Source organism: Marmota monax, unplaced genomic scaffold, assembly GCF_021218885.2.
Source record: "Marmota monax isolate L192 unplaced genomic scaffold, Marmota_monax_Labrador192_F-V1.1 WCK01_AAM20220418_F8-fsc00005, whole genome shotgun sequence".
Classification (NCBI taxonomy): domain Eukaryota; kingdom Metazoa; phylum Chordata; class Mammalia; order Rodentia; family Sciuridae; genus Marmota; species Marmota monax.
The window spans coordinates 16,716,299-16,738,321 of NW_026692254.1; the positions used below are offsets into that span (position 1 = coordinate 16,716,299).

At 43.1% G+C, this 22,023-nt stretch overlaps 1 protein-coding gene across 2 annotated transcripts in view; it reads left to right on the forward strand.

Annotated features, from left to right (window-relative positions):
• Nucleotides 1-22,023, forward strand: part of Igf1r (insulin like growth factor 1 receptor) — a 309,374-nt gene that overhangs the window by 278,200 nt on the left and 9,151 nt on the right. For both annotated transcript variants that reach the window (XM_046436272.2, XM_046436277.2), the window contains 5 exons: nucleotides 2,911-3,140; nucleotides 3,425-3,535; nucleotides 6,917-7,076; nucleotides 9,856-9,985; nucleotides 15,237-15,371. In XM_046436272.2, the coding sequence (XP_046292228.1) occupies nucleotides 2,911-3,140; nucleotides 3,425-3,535; nucleotides 6,917-7,076; nucleotides 9,856-9,985; nucleotides 15,237-15,371 (766 nt within the window). The remainder of the gene's footprint in view (nucleotides 1-2,910; nucleotides 3,141-3,424; nucleotides 3,536-6,916; nucleotides 7,077-9,855; nucleotides 9,986-15,236; nucleotides 15,372-22,023) is intronic.

Consider the following 22,023-nt stretch of genomic DNA (forward strand, 5'->3'; position numbering starts at 1 on the left):
CTTCTGGGACCTCCCACAGAATGAATGTGATTGGTTTTAACTCCATGTTCTATGGCACACCACATAGTTAATTCTGATTAAAAGCCAGCCTGGATCTTCAGAGATAAATGGATAGAGACAGTGACTCTTTATACCTTCAGAGGGTATTGTGAAGAGCTGTATCTCCTGGCTGCCTTACATCCTTATTCCCCCTAAGTAAGCTTTAGCCTCCTCTTCAGGAGTGCTAACTGCCTCAGCCCTACAGAGGCCATATGAGAAATTCCTGAGCACATATGTATGATGAAACATAGAAATGTGTATGGAAAAAAAATTAAGAAACTTAATATTATCTATGTTAGACACTCCTCAAAGTATAAATTGGTGGTATCTCCTGGGCCTCATTGATAGTAAACATTTTTCCTTTAAGACATCACTAAAGGTAAATACTTGATGTGGGGATTGCCACACACAATTATCAGCTACTGGTCTATCCCATCCAGCCGCAGACCCAAGGTCAGCCTCTGAAAACACAAAAGCAAATACAGGCATGAACCCCACTTCTAGTCCTCTATTTCTGAACCAGGACCACTTCCTTCCTGCCAGGCAGAAATCTGTTGACTACTTCCCCTCAGGCAGAGACCTTAGCTCACAGCACTTAGGAGATCATGGTTATAATTGAAATTTAATGCAGATCTTATGGACTAGGTTGATTTTATTTTAATTTTTATCCTACCCATTGGAGCTGTAGGATGGGACCATTGTTTGATTTTTCTTTCTTTCTTCCACCTACCTCCCCACTTTTTTTCCTTCTTTCTTCCTGCCTAGAATTATTTATTTTCTCAAACCAGATCAAATCTAAGCTGCAGAAGAAATCATATGCAAGCTCAGTATTTACCACCCCGCCCCCAGCCCTTCACCCTGGTATCAAGGGAGTCCCTGGAATCACAGAGTCCAGGCCAAACTGCTACAGTCACTAGCAGTTCTCCCTCAGCACCAGAGCTCAGTTGCTTCTGTGCTTCACTAGTGATGCAGTGGCCAAAGGCAAGGCTGGGAGATGATATCTAGACTACAGAAGTCCTCCTGTTAGAAAGATGATGCAGTTCACATTAGTAACCTCACATTTCCTGGTAGCCATACTTTAAAAAAAAAAAGAATGAAATAAATTTTAATAATGTTTTATTTAACCCAATATATCCAAAAATATCATCAGTTGAAATCAATGTAAAAGTTACTGAATTTTTTTTTTTTTTTTTTTTTTGCTAAGTCTTTGACATTTAGTGCTTAGACATGTCTCAAATGGACTAGCCCCATTCAGTAGCACTTGAATAGACAAAACAGGCTATGCTGGAAACCCTTAACATCTCTTTTGGATGCATCTGAGAAGTAGGATGTTACCACCTCTCACATGCACCTCTGACTTTTTCCCCTTCCAGAATGAAAACTCTTGTTGGGGATATAGCTCAGTTGCTAGAGTATTTGCCTTGCATGCACAAGTCCCTGGGATTGATACCCAGCACCAAAAACAGAATGAAAACTCTAACCCCCTTTCCTACTACTACCCTCTTCCTCTGATTTCCTTTTGGATCCATTGATGAGGACAAGCAAACTTCAAACCCAGAATAATTCTTAACAATTTCACTCAATTTTTCTGTCTCCTGTGGTTAGCTTGCATTTTTTTTTGTCGTGGTTTTGTTTTGGTTTTTTTTTTTTGTGGGGGGGGGGGTGGAGGGTTAATACTTCAACTTTTTTTTAAGATTGTTTTGATGACTTCTTTTTTTAATCACTAAAACAGAGAAATATGTTTTATTATGAAGAACACCATCTCAGGTCTAGGGTTATGATTGTATTTTTATTGTTGTTGTTTAGCAGAACGCTCTTTGATTCATTGTACACAAATGGAGCACAGTTTTTCACTTCTCTGGTTGTACATGAAGTAGAGTCATACCATTTGTGCAATCATATATGTACCTAGGGTAATGATGTCCATCTCATTCCACCATCTTTCCTACCTCCTCCCCTCTCTCCTTCCTCTTTACCCAATTGAAAGTTCCTCCACTCATCCCATGCCCCACCTCCATTTATGGATTAGCATCCATTTATCAGAGAAAACATTCGGCCTTTGGTTTTTTGGGATTTGCTTACTTTGCTTAGCATGATATTCTCCAACTCCATCCATTTACCTGCAAAGTCATAATTTTGTTCTCTTTTAATGCTAAGTAATATTCCATTGTGTATAGGTGCCACAGTTTCTTTATCCATTCATCTATTGAAGGTTGGTTCCACAGTTTAGTTATTGTGAATTATGGTGCTATAAACATTGATGTGGCTGCATCACTGTGGTATGCTGTTTTTAAGTCTTTTGGGTATAAACTGAGGAGTGGGTTAGCTGGATCAAATGGTGGTTCCCATTCCAAGTTTTCCATACTGCTTTCCAGAATGGTTGTACCAATTTGCAATTCCACCAGCAATGTATCAGTGTGCCTTTTCCCCCACACCTTTGCCAATACTTATTGTTGCTTGTATTCTTGATAACTGCTATTCTAACTGGAGCAAGATGAAATCTTGATTAGTTTTGATTTGCATTTTTTTCTAATTACTAGAGATGAAAGTGATGAAAATAAATAACCAAAAGGAACCACTGTTTGCTGTCCTATCCTAGGCTTCTTTGCTTCCTTCTGGTTCTTGTATGTTGATAATAATCTTTGAATTATCTTGGAATCCTCAAAGATTTAGAATACCTGTACTTTGTGCAGTCTTACTCAAGTCATTGGCATGGGGACATTTTGGAGAAAGCCATGTGATTGTCTCCTGATAGTCTGTGGATTTTAAGAAGCAGCATCTTGCATTATTTGGCCTGAAGTTTCCCCCAAAAGCCACGTTCTGTATGGGGGCTGTTTTCCATGCCTGTTTCCATCCTGGTTTCTTCTCTAGTGTACATTCCTGACGAGTGGGAGGTCGCTCGAGAGAAAATCACCATGAGCCGGGAGCTGGGGCAGGGGTCCTTCGGGATGGTCTATGAAGGAGTTGCCAAGGGTGTGGTTAAAGATGAACCTGAAACCAGGGTGGCTATCAAGACAGTGAACGAGGCTGCCAGCATGCGTGAAAGGATTGAGTTTCTGAACGAGGCTTCAGTGATGAAGGAGTTCAATTGTCACCATGTGGTAAGAGAAGTTCCCTGAAAAGCCAAGGTCTGACAGAGGAAAAAAAGCATCCCCAGAGAGCCCCAGTGTGTCTGTGGTGACACCTGTGGGTTTGGTGTCCCGCCCTCTACCTTCTAGTTATGTTACCCCATTGCCTCACCTGCAGAGCTTGGTTGGTAGATGTCCTGGTCCTCCCTGCTCCTGGCCACCAGGTCCCAGAAACACACAGATAATTTCAAGTAGCGTGAGTAATTGTGTGGACAACTCTTCCCCGACTGAGCTTTTCTCTTTTTGGTTCCTCACAGGTGCGGTTGCTGGGCGTGGTGTCCCAGGGCCAGCCAACGCTGGTCATCATGGAACTGATGACACGGGGGGATCTCAAAAGTTATCTCAGATCTCTGAGGCCAGAAATAGAGGTCAGTTTTGTTTTTCACCAACCTCACATGTTATCTCACCTGTAGAAAAATGTTTTGTCCTTAAATCAGTTTACTTTTTAATCAGCCTCAAGTGTTTCTTGCTACAACCTTGGTTACAGTCCTTATGTAAAGGATTTCCCAACTATAGTCAGTCCTTGACTTTTGTGAGAAGGACTTGTCTGTCCTTTCTCAGATCACTGTCCACGTAAGCAGCTCTGTGCCTTTGTGACTGCATTTCCTCATATCCATCCATCAGGCCATGTTGGTGCTGCCCCCCTCTCTCGTAACCTTGCCTGCCAGCCTGCCCTGCTGCCAGGAGTCATCTCCTCCTCCACTAACTTCCCCGTGCACTTGACTCATCTCCTAGCACAAATTGCCTCTTGTGGTTCTATGAGTTTATCCCTTCTTCACCCATCGACTTCAGTTTTTTCATTGAGCATGTAACTCAGGTCTCATTTGTGGCAGGCATTCTTTCCATAAATGCTTGTTGAAGTTCAGTGTTAGGCTGGATGGATTTTTGCCCTTATCTTTGGGAAGTTGCTAGGGTGATTTCCCACCCAGTTCTGTACACAAGACATCTGCTTACTCGCAAGCCCACCACACATGCACACACACACACACACACATACACAGCCCTTTCTCAAACTTTGCGTCTACATTTCAGGCTTGATCCTGTGTCTTGCATGCACTTTTGATATGATAATCATATCAGCTGCACAATGGCTGTTTAGTGTAATAAAAATTTCAACATGCTAGAGTCCTATGTGTTAGTCATTGTGGTGTCTCCCCTTCTGTCCAATTAGCCCATGAGCTGTTTTTTTTTTTTGGTTTTTTTTGTTTTTTTTTAACATATGGAGACCTGACTTGCATGTTATGAATTTTAAGAGTTAGCTGGTAGATAAACACTGGGAAATAATCCCAGGAACACCTTTCTTTCATTGCGATGCCTCAGTGGGTTTCAGGTCCTCACTTTGACCCTGACCTTTGCTACTTATGAGTTAAGCATGATACCTGCCTGCATTCCCTGGAAACAGTAAGTCCCACCCACTTTTTTTAACCCCTTTTGCATTTCTGTTGCCACTCTGTTTTTGTTTTCTTCTTTTAATCCGCAACCTGATCATCTCCCAAATGATAGTTCCTTCATATTAGTTCCAAGCACCTATTTACAAATGACCTCATTTATTTACAGCACATGGTATTTGGGGTGTTTTGAGAGCTACCACCTGAGTATGGCCTAAGGCTCTGAGCAGGGTGGTTGATGCCTCTCCCAGCCTCTGTCCCTCCCAGCCTCTGTCCCCAGCACCCCTGCATGGCAGTGCCTTTTCCTGGCTCACTTAAATCCATAAGCCCACATGCAGAAAACAAGCCTGATCAAGTAGGTGACTGGAGATATGGCAGAATATTCATTATTTGCCTTCATTACTGGAGGTATGGTGGGATATCCACTACTTGCCTCATTCCAGGCACTCGTCCTCCTTCTTCCCAGTTCAGGCAGAGAATAAAAATTTATAACATGGGTTTTGGTGCTTGCTCCGCCAGTGGTTACTACCTCTGGTCCTCCAACAGCTACTACAGGTTTCTGGGCCTCAGTTTCCTCATGTGTAAAGTAAGAGGGTTGGGAAGTGGTTACTGAAGTCCTTTTCAGATCTAAAATTCACCTTTAGATTTGTCAGATTTAAGTTTTGTCTAACTTATGTGAAGTATAAAAGTGAGTATTCATATCCTGCAGCTACATTATATTCTACTTGCCCTCACCCACAGCCAGTTCAGAATTGCTTTTTTATACTGCTAAGTATAGGTGCATGTATGCTTGTCTTCAGTAGCTCTCACCAAATTAAAGATTTGTGCTCTCTTAAGAAATATGAAATAATGGTAACACCATGAACTGACAAAATGTCAACCCTTTCTCCCAGTGCTTAAAATTAAGTTCCTTGTGTTGATTATTTCATATTATGAGTGACAACTTCATAGTAAACATCTGTACTTCATACGTACTCCAATAACTTAACTGTTATGAGTCTTACTTTGCATTTCACCTGCACACTTCCTGATTTACATGTTTAAAGCTCTGAAAAGGTTAAAAGGAAATGTTAGGTTCTAAGTGGCGAGAGCATATCTAAAGAAGACTCCTGTGTAAAAGGAGGAGATGATGTTGGCTTCCCTCAGTGACATGATGTCACTTCTCCAGATAACTGAGAGATGAGTATTTTGAGTCACCAGAGACCATCTTGATAGCCTCTTCAGAACCCATATATGTCCTGGAATGTGGAGAACCAACCTAGAAGTGCTGGAAGGGTTGTTAACTGCTTCTAGATACTGGCTTTCAGTGGAAACAGCCCCTCACTGGGCAAGAGCCAACACCCTCTAAGCCTTGGTCATGGGCCAGTTGATCATCCCAACATCGGACTATGGTGGAGACCATGTGGAAGAGCCCAAGCAGGAGTCCAGGTAGTTGGATACCAGAGCCCTGGAAATTTCCCATGGCCCTTGGGGCCTGAGCTAAGAAGGCAATGTGTAGAACCTGTCAGCAAAAATGCCTTTGCAATAGGGAAAACAAGGTAAAATTTGTCTCACTAGAACCCACAAAAGCTAGTTAACATTTAAACTATTGCATTATGATAAGTTTTTGCACTTTTTTTTTTTTAGGATAGAGAGCTTGGGACATGTATTATATGACTCTTTTTTCCAAATGGATTTATTACCATTTGAGGGTAATTCTTTTCAATTCTAAAGTGAATGTTTTGCCCTCTCTACAAAGAGGGGATGCTTATTCATATTGCTGGTCACTGTTTTATAATCTCCATGATAGCTTCAGCTGGACTTCATTTGTTCGTAATGCCCACAGAAAATAGTAGTACAAAGTGAAGAAATAAATCTTCATATCTTTGTGCCTTAGAAGTAAGTGGAAAGTAAAGGAGTTAGACAATTCCTGACAGTGGAAAACAAAACACACAGAGTCCATATGGGAAGCACATTTCGTGTTTCTGTGTGGCCTTTGTGATGTGCTCTATTTCTGTTCACCTGTGCTTTGATTATGGAAATCAAAGGAACATTTAAACAAATAGGAATCTGAGTAACCAAAAATCCTTAATATCAAAAGTTGCCTTAACCAAAACAGAAAATGTTGGTCCCAAGGAGTGTTAATTGGTATCTTCCTTAACAGCCCTGTGTGATGTAATCAAGGAGCAAGGACATGACTTCACCACCAAGCAGATGTCATGGTCTCCATAACACATTCCTTATAAGCACATCCTGATTTCTTTGCAGAATGACCTATTATGTTCAGATTGGACAAGGATGGATTTACATACCCTAAAGAAACTTGAGGTAGAAAAAATTCCTAAATTCTCAAGTGATTTTTTTTTTTTTAATCTCTAACAGAATAACCCAGTCCTTGCACCTCCAAGCCTAAGCAAGATGATCCAGATGGCTGGAGAGATTGCAGATGGTATGGCATATCTCAATGCTAACAAGTTTGTCCACAGAGACCTTGCTGCCCGAAATTGCATGGTGGCCGAAGATTTCACAGTCAAAATTGGAGGTATGTTCTTTGCTCTCCAGATCTAAGCAAGAACAAAATCTCAGTGTTTTAAGGGCCTTGTGGGCATTAGCCTATCTATGGAGAGGTTTTCCAGCTCATCCCCTGAGTGCAAAAACAATCAGTATGATTGTCTTCAGTTGCTAGTTAGTTGCAAACCTACCCAGGCTGGCTCTAATCCTGAGAGCATGTGGACATGGTGGTCCAGGTAGCTGACATGGTCCCCGAGGTTCCACTCCTCCTAAAATTTTAGGGAAAATACTTTTCAACATTAACTACAAAAATAATCAAGACAGTGTCCACAGGTGATCTCAGCTGGAGAAAAATCATCATCCAATCTTCCTGCAGTTTCCCTGACTTATAAGGGAAACTTCCTTCTCCCACAGAGTTTTCTAAGAGGTAAAGTGCCTCCACAATGAAGCCACTGCAACAGAGCAGGAATGGTGGCAGGGACAGTTACGGCAGTCCCTCAGTTGAGGAAGATCATGGCTTAATGGGTTTCATATCTGAGGTCCATCAGCCTTCATGCTGTTGACCCTGCTGTTAGGACAGTTATTGTTGTGATCTGGGCTTACCACACTACCAAGTAGACTCTGTGTTTCCACCGCTCACTACTGTAACAACAAAAAAAAAGTATTGGATTGAATCTCTGAAAGGCTGAAACTGTTTTCAGCCTTTTAGTTTGTTTTTGCTCTGGTCTTTCAATCTCCCTAACAAAAACATATAGTGTTTCTCAGGAAACCACCTGCTTTTACCATGACCTTCATCTTCCCACTATGATAGGATGATAGTTCATTTTAAAAAAAAAAGAAAGAAAGAAATATTTATACTCAGAATCTGCAGAGAAGACTTAACATGCAAAGACAACTACTTACAGTTTAACCTCTTTGTCTAGCTCTCAAACCTTGTGCTCTTAAGTGTTTGCCCGCATTTAGCAATACTTTTTTTTTTTTCCTTTAGCAATGATTTTTCAAATGAAATGTTTTGGTCCCTAGTGAGTGGTTTCCAAAGCAGAGGTGAATGTCTTTATTTGGCATTTATTTACAGTATCTGGAGATGCTAGAATATAACCACATCATAGATCAGATATCATTTAGTCATTGGAGTTACACATCCAGGATCCCCCAGTGTGTCCCTAGACCTGGCCCCTTGAGGAATCCTCACATTTGGTGCCCCATGAAGCCCAGCTTGGCTGTGCAGCCCTTCAGGAGGAAGAAGGGGCCCAAGAGGCAGTCCTCCTTCCCCAACCCACTCACTTGAGGGACTTAGAATGTATCTTCTGCCCAGTGTGCAGTGAGGCACCCAGTGAGGCTGAGGAGCAGATTCCTTCAGTCCTATGAGCCTGGTTTTTCTTTTTAGAATAAAAAAATTTTAGCTGTATTTGGGAAGAGAATTTTTTTCTGGGATTTTATTCTTTTCCCTTTTTTTTTTAATTTATTTGTTCTACTCAGTTATACATGACAGCAGAATGCTCTTTGATTCATTGTATACAAATGGAGCACAATTTTTTTACTTCTCTAGTTGTACCCAAAGTAGAGTCACACCATTCATGCAATCATAGATATGCCTAGAGTAATGATGTCCTTCTCATTCCACCATCTTTCCTACCCCCATGCCCCCTACTTCTTTTCCAGTTTTTGACAGCAAAAGCAAATGCTCTTATTTGCATGTCACTGGATTAATTCAGAGATAAGACTTCATTTGTATACTTCACAAGGTTTCATAAATGTTTTCCCAGTGCCCACTGTCTCATGGATTACAGGCATGACAAATAATTTCACTGAAGCCAACCTGATGGTCCTTAGCATGCAAGTAAATTATGTTGGTTAATGTCCAAGAAACTTTGTTCTCCTTGTGTTTTTGCTGTATAGCTTTACCTCTTTATGGCACAAGTTAGAGACATAATAGACATTTTTTAAAATCAGTGAAACCCTTTCTCGGAGAAAGGAAGAGTCCATGTTAGAAAAGGTTGTATGATTGAGTAGAAAATCAAAATCCAACAAAAGAAGCAATAATTCAGGATTATAAAGCAAACCTGCCATCAAACGTAATTCTGTGACATCTTCTAGAGACATAGAAAATGCAAGAATTTTTAAATATCATCTCTACAGTGCCTTATTGTACATTTTTTTAAATATTTATTTTTTAGTTTTAGGTGGACACAATATCTTTATTTTATTTTTATGTGGTGCTGAGAATTGGACCCTGTGCCTTACGCATGCTAGGCGAGCACACTACCATTTGAGCCACATCCCCAGCCCTTATTGTACATTTTTGTACTGTGAATTGTTACAGGAAATATTGTCCCCTTTTTTAAGTAATGAAGTTCCTTGCTTTTCCCTGGCCATAGGCCTTGCTATCAAGTAAATGAGAGGCTACACTCTCTTGTTTCTTTGATCAGGTTTTAGAATTATATGTCACTGATCCTTAGTTTATGCAATACATATTTTCTTGATAAATCTTGGGACTGAATAATTTGTCAATGGTCTCTCATTTTAAATGCAGCAAGGGAATTAAATGCTTAAAGGAACCAGAGTATAAATGTATTTAAAAGCAGAGATTTCTTGATATTTTCTTGTTATGTGATTAATCACCCTTTACTATTCCTTCCTTATGAAATTGCAAGCCTTTATATTAGTCCATCTCAAAGTGGAGTAAGTCTGTATGTACCTTGAACACAGAAGGGGTGAAGGGCCCTGTGCTTTGACAGTGACCATATACTTGCTTCTACCTTAAGAGCTGCTCCTGCAGCATAACTGTGTGCTTTCTCTGCACCTTCCAGATTTTGGTATGACAAGAGATATCTATGAGACAGACTATTACCGGAAAGGAGGGAAAGGGTTGCTGCCTGTGCGCTGGATGTCTCCTGAGTCCCTCAAGGATGGAGTCTTCACCACTCATTCAGACGTCTGGTATGAGAGCCTTTTTCTGCAAGGCCAGCCCAAGGCATCCAGCCTTCGCACATGCCACCAGTCAGGCTCAAGGGTTTTATTTTCCTCCTGATCTCTGCTCATTGCTATCTGTTTCCAGCTTTAGCTCAGTGTTTTATGGACTAAAGCTGAAAAATGACTTTAAAGCTGGAAGTGTGGGCTTTGAAGTGGTCCTGTTATTAGTGGGCTAGCTAAGGATAGAAGGGCATTTGTGGGACCAACTTTTTTTTCTTTTTTTAAGTCTTTAGCAGATGTTGATTGTGTTTCTGGGAGCTGGGACATGCCAAAAGGTTTCACATCTCTTTGTTTCTCCCTTTGCCTACGACAGTAGATGGTGTGCCTGTGTGTGATGCATTTGCATACGTGTGTGCCTGTGTCACCTAATTGAACCTTCAGATTGCAGAGAACACTTTATTTGGACCCAAAGCTTATGTTTCTTGATGTGTTGATCTCCATCTGCTGTCTGTCTTCTCCCAATGGGTGTTCATGGCTTTGTCCCCATAGATGGTTATAGAAAGCAAAATACCTCCCTTAGTTATAAAAATGTATTATGGTGGAAGATCATCAGCTAAGGGATGCAAAGACTTTCCTGTAGTACTCTTTATTGTATTCCCTGGACACATTGTATAAAGGCAGTCAGGTTCTGAAATAAAACTGAGATTCTTGGCAGACAAAAGCCCTGGCATATCAATCCACTTTCTCAAATGTCAGTGAGTGTCTTGGCTTTCCTCTTGGGAGATCCCATTGCTGTTGTATACAGAAATGGTAGTTGTTTACTCCAACTGTCCGGATGACTGCATAAGGGAACTATTTCAATAGTGACTGACATCATTTTTTAACCTCATGAACTTTTCCTTCACAGTCAAGGGCCTTAGATCTTATTTTGAAGACAGGTACAAATTGAAAATAGCATTTGAATATGACCCAGCCAAGCCTGATTGTTTCTTGAGCTAAAGGATTAGATCTGTTCTACAGTCAGCTTACCCAAGATGGTTACCTCTTTTCTGTTAAATCAAAGTGTTAGAAATTTGAGGTGTCAGAAGAGGGCATACCTGGGTGCACACATGCATCTGTTTGTCTAAGCTTTTTGCTTCCAGAAGCTTTGAGGTCAATTTATAGGGTAGGAAACAGAAGCAGGGTAGGAAGATAAAGCTAGAGTTGTTAATACTTCACAGGCTCACTCTCACCAAATTCAGTTACCAACTGTCACTTCAGAGACCAACAAAGGTTGAGACTACATAGCCATTATGAACAAGTAAGAAAAGATATCCATAAAGGACAGTAGGCATTTGGAATTCATTCCCTTAAATAGCCAGGCATTGGAAGTGCTTTGGGCTTTTGGGCATTTATCCAGGCCTTTGAGGATAACACATTGGGGAAGGCCAGGGTGCTTCTTGGGCTCTATCCTGAAGCTGTCCCCTCTCTAAAGAATGGAAATAATTTTAGATGATGTTCAGTAGCACAAAACAATCATTCCTAAATAGTTAAGGACTAGGAAATATGAAGAATTTTGTCTGGGTTTTGTAGACGAAAACTCAGAATCCTAAGGTTGGGAGACACCCCAGAGGTCAGTGTCCTGAATCCCCTTACTGTATCCTTCACAGCTGGCATTTGAGCTTCTGCAGAGATGCTTCCAGGGGCTACGTGTTCACTCCCTCAGCCTGGCCAGCTGGACTTTTCAAATGTCTATATTTTTCTCACACCCTTCTTACAGTCGGCCTCTCTAGGACACCGTTTTTGCCCTTCTGTCTGCAGCATAGTCACACATACTGCTCTGTTCTTGGTCAGGCTATGGAGTCATCCAAGACTTGTCTCTGTCCTCTAGTTTAATACCCTGGGGTCCTGCTGTATCCTAGGTTTATTCCTTGGGTCCTTGGGCCTTTGGGAACTGTGGCTGCTCCTTTTGCAGTTCCTTCATCCTTCTCAAATGGCCCATGTGGATTAAAGAGCATGGTGTGCCCCTAGATATGTGGAAAACCAGGCAGAGGGGGCTGGGATTGTGGTTCAGCAGTAGAGTGCTCACCTAGTATGTATGAGGCACTGGGTTTGATCCCCAGCACCACATAAAAATAGATAAATAAAATAAAGATATTGTGTACAACTGCAACTAAAAAAAAAGGTAAATATTAAAGGAAGGAAGAAAACTAGGCAGAGGATGGGGAGTGGGACTTGACAGCATATTGTTGCTCCCTTCCTGTGCACCACCCCCCCACACAGTCTTCATTTCTTGACTTGTTAAGCAATTTTCCAGAGAGGCACAAATTCCAAGGTTATTTGCTTCTTTGGTGACTAATTCCGAACAATGGGGAATATGGATTTCTTTGTAGGTGTCAATTTGCTGGTGGCTAGAACAGATATGCACTAACCTCTTTCCCCACCAAGTAAGATGATACCGTGGGGTCTGTGTACTTGGAGGAAACACCCCAGTGTTCATGCTTAAAGAAGACTTTACAAAGAGGCATTTGTCTAATGTTTAAAGATTAAATCTGTCCACAAAATACTTGCTTTTGGGTGAAGGCATTAGTAGGTAAGTTCATGCAGTGAAATGCCTTCTTTGAAAAACATACAGGTGATGCATATTTCTCAGTGCCTCTGCCTGACTACGTGGCCTTGGTCAAGTCACCAGGCTTCTCTGGGCTCTACTGGCTTGTCAGTTAGGTGAAGAATGTCTAGGGATGCCTGTGCTCTCTGCTCCTTCTGTGGTACTTAGATAGATGTTTAAATGGCTGTTATGACAACTGGTGTTAGGTAGAAATGACACAGCCCTGAACCCCGGAGCAGAAAAAGAATGGAATGTAGTTTTGTATTGAACTGTGAAGGACAACTACAGACTGGAGCACTTAGTGTCACAAGGACAGATGAAACTGACATCAGACAAGAGTCATTCAGGAAAAAAAAAATTTGTAGTTCAATATAATAAGAATTAGTGGTGAACTGTGTCTATTGCTTCCTGTTTTATTTCATATGTGTGATTGTGACGTTATCAGTTTGTGGAAGAAGCACATACAACAAAAGAAGCCATCCCTGTCCACAAGGGATTAAGTCTTATAGAGAAGAGAAAGTGACCTGGCAGGTTGGGGTCAAGGAAACCTTCATAGACGAGATGAAGTTGTAGGACCACCCCACTGCCACCAATGAAGCAATGGGGAAAGGGGTTCCTGGCAGGGAATGCTGGGGGAGAATGGGGAATAGTAGTACTTTCTTGAGGAAATCAGGTTATTTACATGGTTACTGTGTTAGGGATTTGGGATCTATTCTGCAGGCTCTGAAAATTAAGGTTTCTGAATAGGAGAGTGACCTAGAGCTGTGTTACAAGAAAGAAGTTCACATTAGCTGGAATGGAAGGGTGCAATAGGCTGGGCAAGGAAGACCACCTGCACAAAGGAAGCACTGGGGGTGGAGAAGGAGGAACCACATACGGCTTGAACAAACCTGGGTCTTAACTGCCAAGTCATGAGACCTCAAAGAGGCTAGGGTGACCACAGGTGTACCACTCCAGTGGAATGGGACATTGGCTGTAGGGAGGCTGAGAGAAGAACAGGAAGCCTGATAGTTCAGCTTGAGACACACTGAGTTTGTGGAGGAGCTTGGAGTAGAGCTATGGGGCTCCAAGGGCCTGGGTGGAGCCATCCAGTTAGAACTGGCTGCCTGAAAACTGGTGACCTGGCCAGGAAAAGTGGTGGGGCTAGAGAAGTGGGGTTGGCAGAAGCCATGTCCTCAGATCATTTCTCATACCAGCCGGTAGTTGGCAAAAATAGAAAGCTCATCACTTTTGCTGGGTGGCATTGCAGCCTCTGAGCGTATGCTGCTTCTGTGACGGGCAGGTTTGGGAAAGCAGAGCTTCCCCACTATTGAGTTGATGGAAAACTTGATTCCTTTGCCCAGTTCTTTTAAAAGCCATGCTTTGGTTTTTATGGGTCTCTTTGTACTTCTGAAGACTATTTCTTGGTTACCTGCAGTTAGAAAGGACCATGGGTGGGTCAGTCCTCTGATTGCTAAGGTTCTGTTTCTAATGTGCTTTTTATATCAATTTATACAAAAACTTTTTGTTCATGGGAAAGAACTGAAGCAGTGAATAAAACATTCTGATACAGTCAATCCCCCAAGCTTCTTAGAGCTCTGGGTGGGAAATACCTTGCCACAGGTTTTTCCGTGAGGCTTGGCTAGTACCCTGTGCCAGGTTCCACGAGAAGCCTCATAGGCAACTTGCTCACAGGCAGTCTGACTTATTCCACTGATGTGACCCTGGCATAGTGCAAATAGGTCAGGAAGAATTTGTGAAGGTGGGCATTTACCCTGGGAAGCTACATTGATTTTGCAGATTACAGCATTGCTTTCTTGAACATTATCTATCTGAAATTTCTACATAAATGCCTGTTTTAATTTGAACTTCTGAACTGATAGGCAAATCTGCAGGAATGGTAGAACTGCTCACCTCTTTGCCTACCAAGTTCATTGTTCAGTGAGCCTCTGTGGAAGGAGATTCTTATTGTTGTGTCACTCACTACTCATGGGCCAATGCAGCCCACCCGAGACCCCTACCTGTGGGGCAAGGCCTCTGAGCCAGCAGCTCCTGGGCTCTTTGCAAGTTCAAGGGTTCTCTTCTCTCTCCTGAGTCAAATCATGATCCCTGTAGAGCTTTTAAACATTCCAAGGCCCAGGGCCCCCGACCAATCAAATAAAAGCTCTTACTGGGAGCCCAGGCATCAGTCTATTTAAAACACTCCCAGGAGGTTCTCTTGTGTAGCAGTGTTCAGAAATTCTGGGATAAAGATTTCTAAGCTGATCATAAGAATCTCCGGAGGAGCTTGTTAAGATTTATTATCCCAAGTCAGTGACTGGCTAGAACCTGGAGGTCTGCATTTTTTTTTTTTATTATTCTTAGAATAAAACAAATTTGGAAAGTACCTCCCTGTGGGGGTAAATGGCTGGAACTAAGCACTGAGGGCTGTGATCTAAATCAGGAACTTCTGCACCATGTAGGGATTGCTGAAAGCTCCCCCAGCATCAGTTGCCTCAGCTCTGCCATGAGGGCTAAAGTTGCAGGGAACATCAGTGGTGATGGGGGAAGGCAGATGTCCCACATTCAGCGAAGTGCCTGGCTCACTGCCAAGCAGTCACCTCCAGGAGGACAGTTTTTCAGTGCCTAAGGTTGAGGAAATATTGGAAAAGGGGGGCAGAATGGTCCTGCCCGTCATTCTCCAAGCTGCTCATGTATCTTTTCTCCCTGTAGGTCCTTCGGGGTTGTCCTCTGGGAGATCGCCACACTGGCCGAGCAGCCGTACCAGGGCTTGTCCAACGAGCAAGTCCTTCGCTTCGTCATGGAAGGTGGCCTTCTAGACAAGCCGGACAACTGCCCCGACATGCTGTATGTATTTTCTGAGCCCCCTCAGCTCCCTTTTGATTTATTTCCTCAAATAACTGTTTTCCTGAGTCATGTAAGATTAAAAATTACAGGAACCAGAAATTCTTTCTGGTCCTATGGGTGTGGTGATGATACCGAGCAGATTAGAACAGCCTTATTTATCCTCTTCAGAAGATCTTACAGGTCCTATGCCTTTTGGGCTAACACCCTAATTCCTTAATTATTCAGTTCTAATTTTCAGTTTGCTCTGTTTCTGAGTCCCAATGTCTCCATAAAATATTTGACTAAAGCAATCTTTGCTCATCTTTTCCACGTAAGGATTAAAAAAAAACAAAGTCAACAACACTATACTTACTACTCCTTTCTTTTTTAAAAAAATAAATATCTGATTTTTTTAAATCTTTATTTTGTTTATGTATTTTTATGTGGTGCTGAAGATTGAACCCGTGCCTCACATGTGAGAGGCAAGCACTCTGCCACTGAGCCACAATCCCAGCCCCACAATACTTACTACTCTTAAGTCAACTTCAAGGGTTTGGCTTCTGAAAACTTTTATGTAATGGGGGTATGTGCTTCATAGGCCTCACTTCTCAATGCTTCTTGGAAATGCTCCCAACATTTGTCAACTTTCCATCACTCTAACAAATACCTCAGATAATCAACTTACAAAAAGAAAAGGATTCTTTTGGCCCACAGTTGTGGTGGTTTCAGTTGTTGATCAGTTGGCATGTTGCTTCAGGGGCTGGGATAGGCCAGCACATCATGTCAGAAATGCATACCAAAGCAAAACTGCAAACCCCATGGCCTCGAAGCAGAAGTAAGCCAGAAGGAAATGGGGTCCTACTGTCCCCTTCAAGGACATGCCCTAATGATTTTGAAGAGCTCCCAGTAGGCCCCACTTCCCTAAAGGTTCCACTATCTCCCAGCAGCATCAAGCTGGGGACCATGCCTTCAACACATGGCCTTTGGAGAACTTTAGTATCAAACTATAACACCCACCTGGTGTTTTGTGGCTTGGTAGAGGTCCAGGCTGCTGAAGTGGGTGGAGGACTAGTTGTTCTTCCTGGAGTAAAGTTGGGGAGATATAAAGATGTTCTGTTTGGATCATCAGTTACAGGACAGGTATAGAATGGGAGCATCAGGCTAATTTTTTATGTGTACATTAAGGCCCAGGCTCAGAGATTCTTCTGTATCCCAATAGCTAGATAAGAAGTAGGTTCTACTAGTATATCAAAACTTTGGGAATTTTCTAAAAATGCTTTTCAAGACAGGTTTTGCTTTACTTGAGAAAGCACTCCAGAGGAATTGTTGGGCTGTTTTTATGTCTGCATGAAATGTCACACAGATCTTCCTACCTACCCATACACCCTCCTTCAGTAAGTAAGTAAAGTACTGACAAGGCTGGAGCCCCATAGTGGCAGGATGATTTACAGGCAGGAGTTGGACACATGTCTGTGAGCACAAGGGAATGGACCCCAGCAGCCATGAAAGCTTTCTCACATGGTCTCTCAGGTGGTCTTGGGCCAGAGATCCATGCAGGTGTGCCAGCTCCTCTGCTCAGTCTTATGAAGCTGAAATCAAAGTGTTGAACAGGTTGTGATCTCATCTAAGGCTCAGAGTCATCTTCCAGCTCCTCAGGTTGTTAGCAGGAGTTGGCTCCTCGTAGCTGTAGGACTGAAGTCCCTGTGCTCTTACCACTTGTTGACTGGGCACCATATTCAGCCCTGGAGGCCATTTGAGTCCTTGCCACATGCCACTTCCATTGACCATCATGGGAGAGCAGCTTATTTCTTCAATACCTACAAGACTTTTCTGCTTCTACTGTTTTTATCCTGATTAAGTCAGATCCACCCAGGATAATCACACTTTTGTGCAATTCAAAATTAAAGGAGTCAAGTGTCATGTTTACAAGACCCCCTGCCATACATACAGATGAGGGGACTCTGTTTACACCAGAGGTGGGGATCTTGAGACCATCTTAGGATCCCACAGCCTCAAAAAGGGAAGTCTTTGTCTATCAGCAAAACAAAGTCTTGTTTTTTATTTCAAAGCACTTTGATTGTTACTCCCAAAACTGCATTCCATGTACAGGAAGTGAGCTTCATTCCCCTGGCTCTAGCTGTGTGAGTGAAGCGGGGAACTCAATACAGCACCCTCTGCTTCAAGGTGGTATGCAGTAAACATTATGTTCATTAGTTGCTGCTTCTGAACATCAATCCAGCAGAAACCTGTTCTGTCCCAGGGACACTTTGCATGAATTAAGAAAGAAAGCTGCAAGGAGAATGCCAAAGAATGCCCCCATGAAGGCATCCTCCTCTCATTGGCTAGTATGTGTGTGTATGTGGTGGGAGGGTGTTCCATTTTCTCCTCTGAGCATAGGAAATCAGGGAGTGGCTTGAGCCTGGGGGCAGTCCTAGGCCTGCTGGGCCTCCCATTATCCCTTGTCAAAGAGACCTCCTAGTACAGGCTTTTCAGAACTCCACAACCCAAAGTTGGAAGAGACCTTGCCCAGCATATAATCCCACCTCTCCCCACCTATACGCAAAACCTGATAGTTGAAAACAACAATTAGTATCAATTATCTCACAGAGTTTCTGAAGATGAGGAATCTGGGAGTGGCTTAGTGGGATGGCTCTGGCTTGAAGTCTCTGGGTTCTTGCTGTCAAGCAAATGGGGTTGTGGTCCTCTGAAGGCTCACTCAGGGTGGCAGATCTTCTTCCAAGGCACCAATGTGGATGTGCACCATGTAAGGTCTCACTTTCTATGTGGACCTCCCCATAGCACCACTGGAATGTCCTTTATGACACACAGATGGCTTCCCTTAGAGCAGGGCTCAGCAAACTCTCTAAAGGGCCAGATAGTCAGACAGTAAATATTTTTGGTTCTGTGGGCCCTCACAGTCTTGATTGCAACTACTCAGCTTTGCTGCTGTGTGCAGAAGCAGCCATAGAGATCATATAAATGAGCATGGCTGAGGTCCAATAAAATTTTACTTTTGGATACTAAAATTTGAATTTCATGTAACTCTGTGCTGTCACATAACAGTTTTTCTTTAATTTTTTCCCCAACCATTTGTAAATGTAAAAGCCATTTGTAGTTCAGAGGCCCTACAAATTCAGGGAGACAGCAGGCCAAATTGGGCCCATAGACCTATAGATTGCCTGCTCTGCCTTGCCCTGGAGCTAGTGATCCATAAGCAAAGTGGCCTCCGGTGTCCTTTCTGACCTAATCCCAGAAGGAACACTCTACTGCTTCCAACTCCTCCAAGTTTTCAGTGTGGGAGGGGATTACTCAGAGAAGCTCTGGGAGTCCTGAAAGCTGGTTTCCACCTTCTGTACATGCAGTGTCCCTTATAGGTGGCCATCTGCTGCCCACCTTGAACAGTAACTGCTGAGGTAAAATGTAAGAAAGGGAGCTATGAGCCCTGATGCCCACTGAATTTGCATAAAGGTACATAGTGCCAGAATAGATTTGAATACTAGAATTAGTGGTATTTAGCAAGCTTAGAAATAGCCCAGGAAAGCAGGTGTGAGTTTTGTTCCTGTGGTTTGGTGCTGGTTGAGGGAGAGGTATTGCTTTTGTGCTTTTTCTTAGACTTGGATAAATGTTTGTCTCTGGGAAACTTGTAGGACTCTTGAAGTTGATCCATTTCCAGATGACTGGAGTTTCACTATTAATTCAATATGCCTGGGAAGCAGCCCACCTGCCATGGGAAAGGCAGTGGACTTCCTGTTCCCAGCGTGGAGGATGAGGAAGTTTACACAGAGAGGTTACCCTTGGATAAGAAATGTTTAATTCACAAGGCATTTCTGCTTTGCCATCCAGAACCCCTTTGGCAAATTTATCTCCCTTCTAAGAAAAGAAAAGAAAAAAGGGAGGTGAGCTGGTTTCATAGGGAGTGGATGTGTCATCCTTCTGAATTTACTGATGAGCTTAGTGAAGTTGAAGGGTTCTGGGAGAGGAGTTCTTTTGTTATAAGGATGAAAAAAAATGGACTTTGTTTATCCCAGAGGAGAGCAGAGTCCTAAGCCCTTGGGAGTTGCCTAAAACCTACTGGGTCTCAAGTGGGAGAGGAAACCTTTCACCATTGTGGTTCTGCTGTTGGAACAGGTACTCTCTAGCCATGTCATAGCCCCTAGGGGACTCAACTCAGTATCAGGAAGACCCTTCAGCAGTTTAGTGATGCCTATACATAAAGTCAGTTGCCTCAGGAGTAGCCAAGCCCTCATTCCTCAGTATTACATAGTCTTCTAGCCTTAGAGGAAAGATTGCAGTCTGAGCCCCAGGGTATTCAAGTCTCAGCCTCATAACTCAGTTTGAATTAATTCAGCAAGTGTCATGAGATCAGCTTTGGTTGTGGTTCCCTGCTGCATCCACATTTTAAAGTGATGACAAAGCCTGTCCTGAACCCTGTTTTATGCTCAGATCCCAGTACCTAGGCCACAAACATCACTGAATGTTCCAGGTACATGCTGGCTATTAAAGTCACAAAGATAAGTAAGGAGTGATCCTCGATATCATGAAATCTGGAGGCATTAAAGGCCCCAGCTCTAACACTGCAGGATAAGGGATAGAGCAGAGGGTGAACTCAGCTATAAAAACTCAGGCAAAGAAGCCACTTGTTCTGGTAGCATGTCCACAGCCCTGCACATCAGCTTTTTATTCTGCAGGATTCAGGAAAGAATTTGAACTTTTTAAACTCAAGAGAGTCATCAACTCATAGAAACACACTTGGTAGTATCTGATCATTTTTGTGATTTTCAAGGAGTTTTTCCTTTTGCTGATTAAAGTGCCCACATTGCTGGAAATCCTAGGTTGGTTTTGTGGAAATCAAGTGCATGAGTCGGCGCTACACAGGCAGGATGACTGCACCTACCCAGTTAGCCCTGGTGTGAACTTTGCCACAGCATGCAAGCCATACTTCTCTGCTGCCCAGGGTTCTCCTTGCTGACTTGTTGGAATCTGACTTGAGGTATCCACCAGGACTCATTGGCTTCAGTGTGTCCTGGATCGTGGAGCCAGGGCTCTGCCTTTGCAGGGCCTGCAGCAAGCAGGTGCTGGATTGAGATGGCATGCTTGGAATTTGCACTTTTTCTAACTGGCAGCCCTGCCACCTCCATCCTGGCTAGGAAGTGGCTCAGAACAGCCCTGGCTATTCAGGGATGCTAGGAGGAGTACATACTCAGCCCTGCAGAACCTCTCTGGAATCTAGTCTTTCTGCAGTGAAGGTCGACACTGGGCTGAGACTCAACTAACGTCCACCAGCAGGAATGCTTGGGTCATGAGATGCCCAGTGCCACTCGGCTCACTGACACTTTCCATAGATCACAGCCTGTTCAGTTCAAGATGTCAGATGTCAAGGACCAAGAGAAGGGTGGGAATATGGAAGCGTGTCTGTGTGCATACAACCCTGGCTGCCACACAGACTCTTAGGGGTATAGTTCCATCCTGGGAAGCTGCTTCAAAACCAGGCAGGAGTCCCATTGCAGCCTTGTTGCTACCCCAGATGGTGCCCCATGAACTTTCAGTAGAGGACAGTGCTTTTCTCATCAGAGCTTACCAGTGGTAAAAAATGTGCTTTTTAACAGAAGAGTTTTATCAGCTCATAAATCCTTCTGGAGTCTACTGGGGAGTTTTCTTGTGGAAATAGTGTAAACAAGGTCTTGAATCCCACAGAGTAAAAAAAGGCTTCCTTTTATGGGTAGCCCTGCAAGGGCTATGACTCTGGAACGATTTAAGGGAGGCATCACATGGCGTGTTTGTGCTAATGTCACTGCATCATGGCCCTGTTGGTGGCACCTCCTTGGCCCCCGGCCTCAGGGCATAAAGCCAGGTACAGCTCATGTTTTCAGCCCAGGCCACACACTGCTCGGGGTTAAGCCAATCAGCCAGACAGGAAATCACAGCCCAGACACAAAAATTGTTCCATATATTTGTGGCCCATTTCAATTAACTAATTAATTTTGATCTTTTTTCTTAGAAAGACATGTCGATATAGGAAGACAGTTCTGTTTACTGTCTGACCAGAGGGGGAGACAATACACTAGCTGCTGGTTTATCAGTGCAAATCAAACCCTTCCAGGACATAGACTATCCAGTAGACAGCCAAGACAGGGTGATCTCCTAGCAGGACCATAATCCCTTTGGCTGAGGCAACCAAAGTATAACCATACTGTTTTACAGAGAGCCCCATCCCTACTTTGCCTTTGCTAGTTTTGTGATTGTCATTTGTGAAATGAGGATGCATTATAATAAACAGCCCCTCCTTCACAGACCTGGGAGGACCAAGGCAATTCCCACACATGAAGCTCCCGTTGCCTGGTACTGTGTGTACTGTCACCTGCAGTCACTCGGCACTAACACCTACCCTTATGGTTAGTGCCACACCCAGGTTTACTTGGGAGGGAAGATAATTAGCCTTCCTCTTTTGTCTAATTCCTTTTCCTCCAAAGCAGGTTTTAGTCACATTTTTCTACAGAGGAACCATAAATATTTTAGGCTTATAGGCTAAACAGCCTCCTTTTTAACTCCCCAACCAACAGTTGGAACTTCAAAGCCACGGAGGATATGTAAACAAGTGGATTCTGCTGTAATTTGCTGGCCCCCCAGGCCTCTAGAACATTGAATTCTGATGGATCTCCCTCTTGCTCTCTCT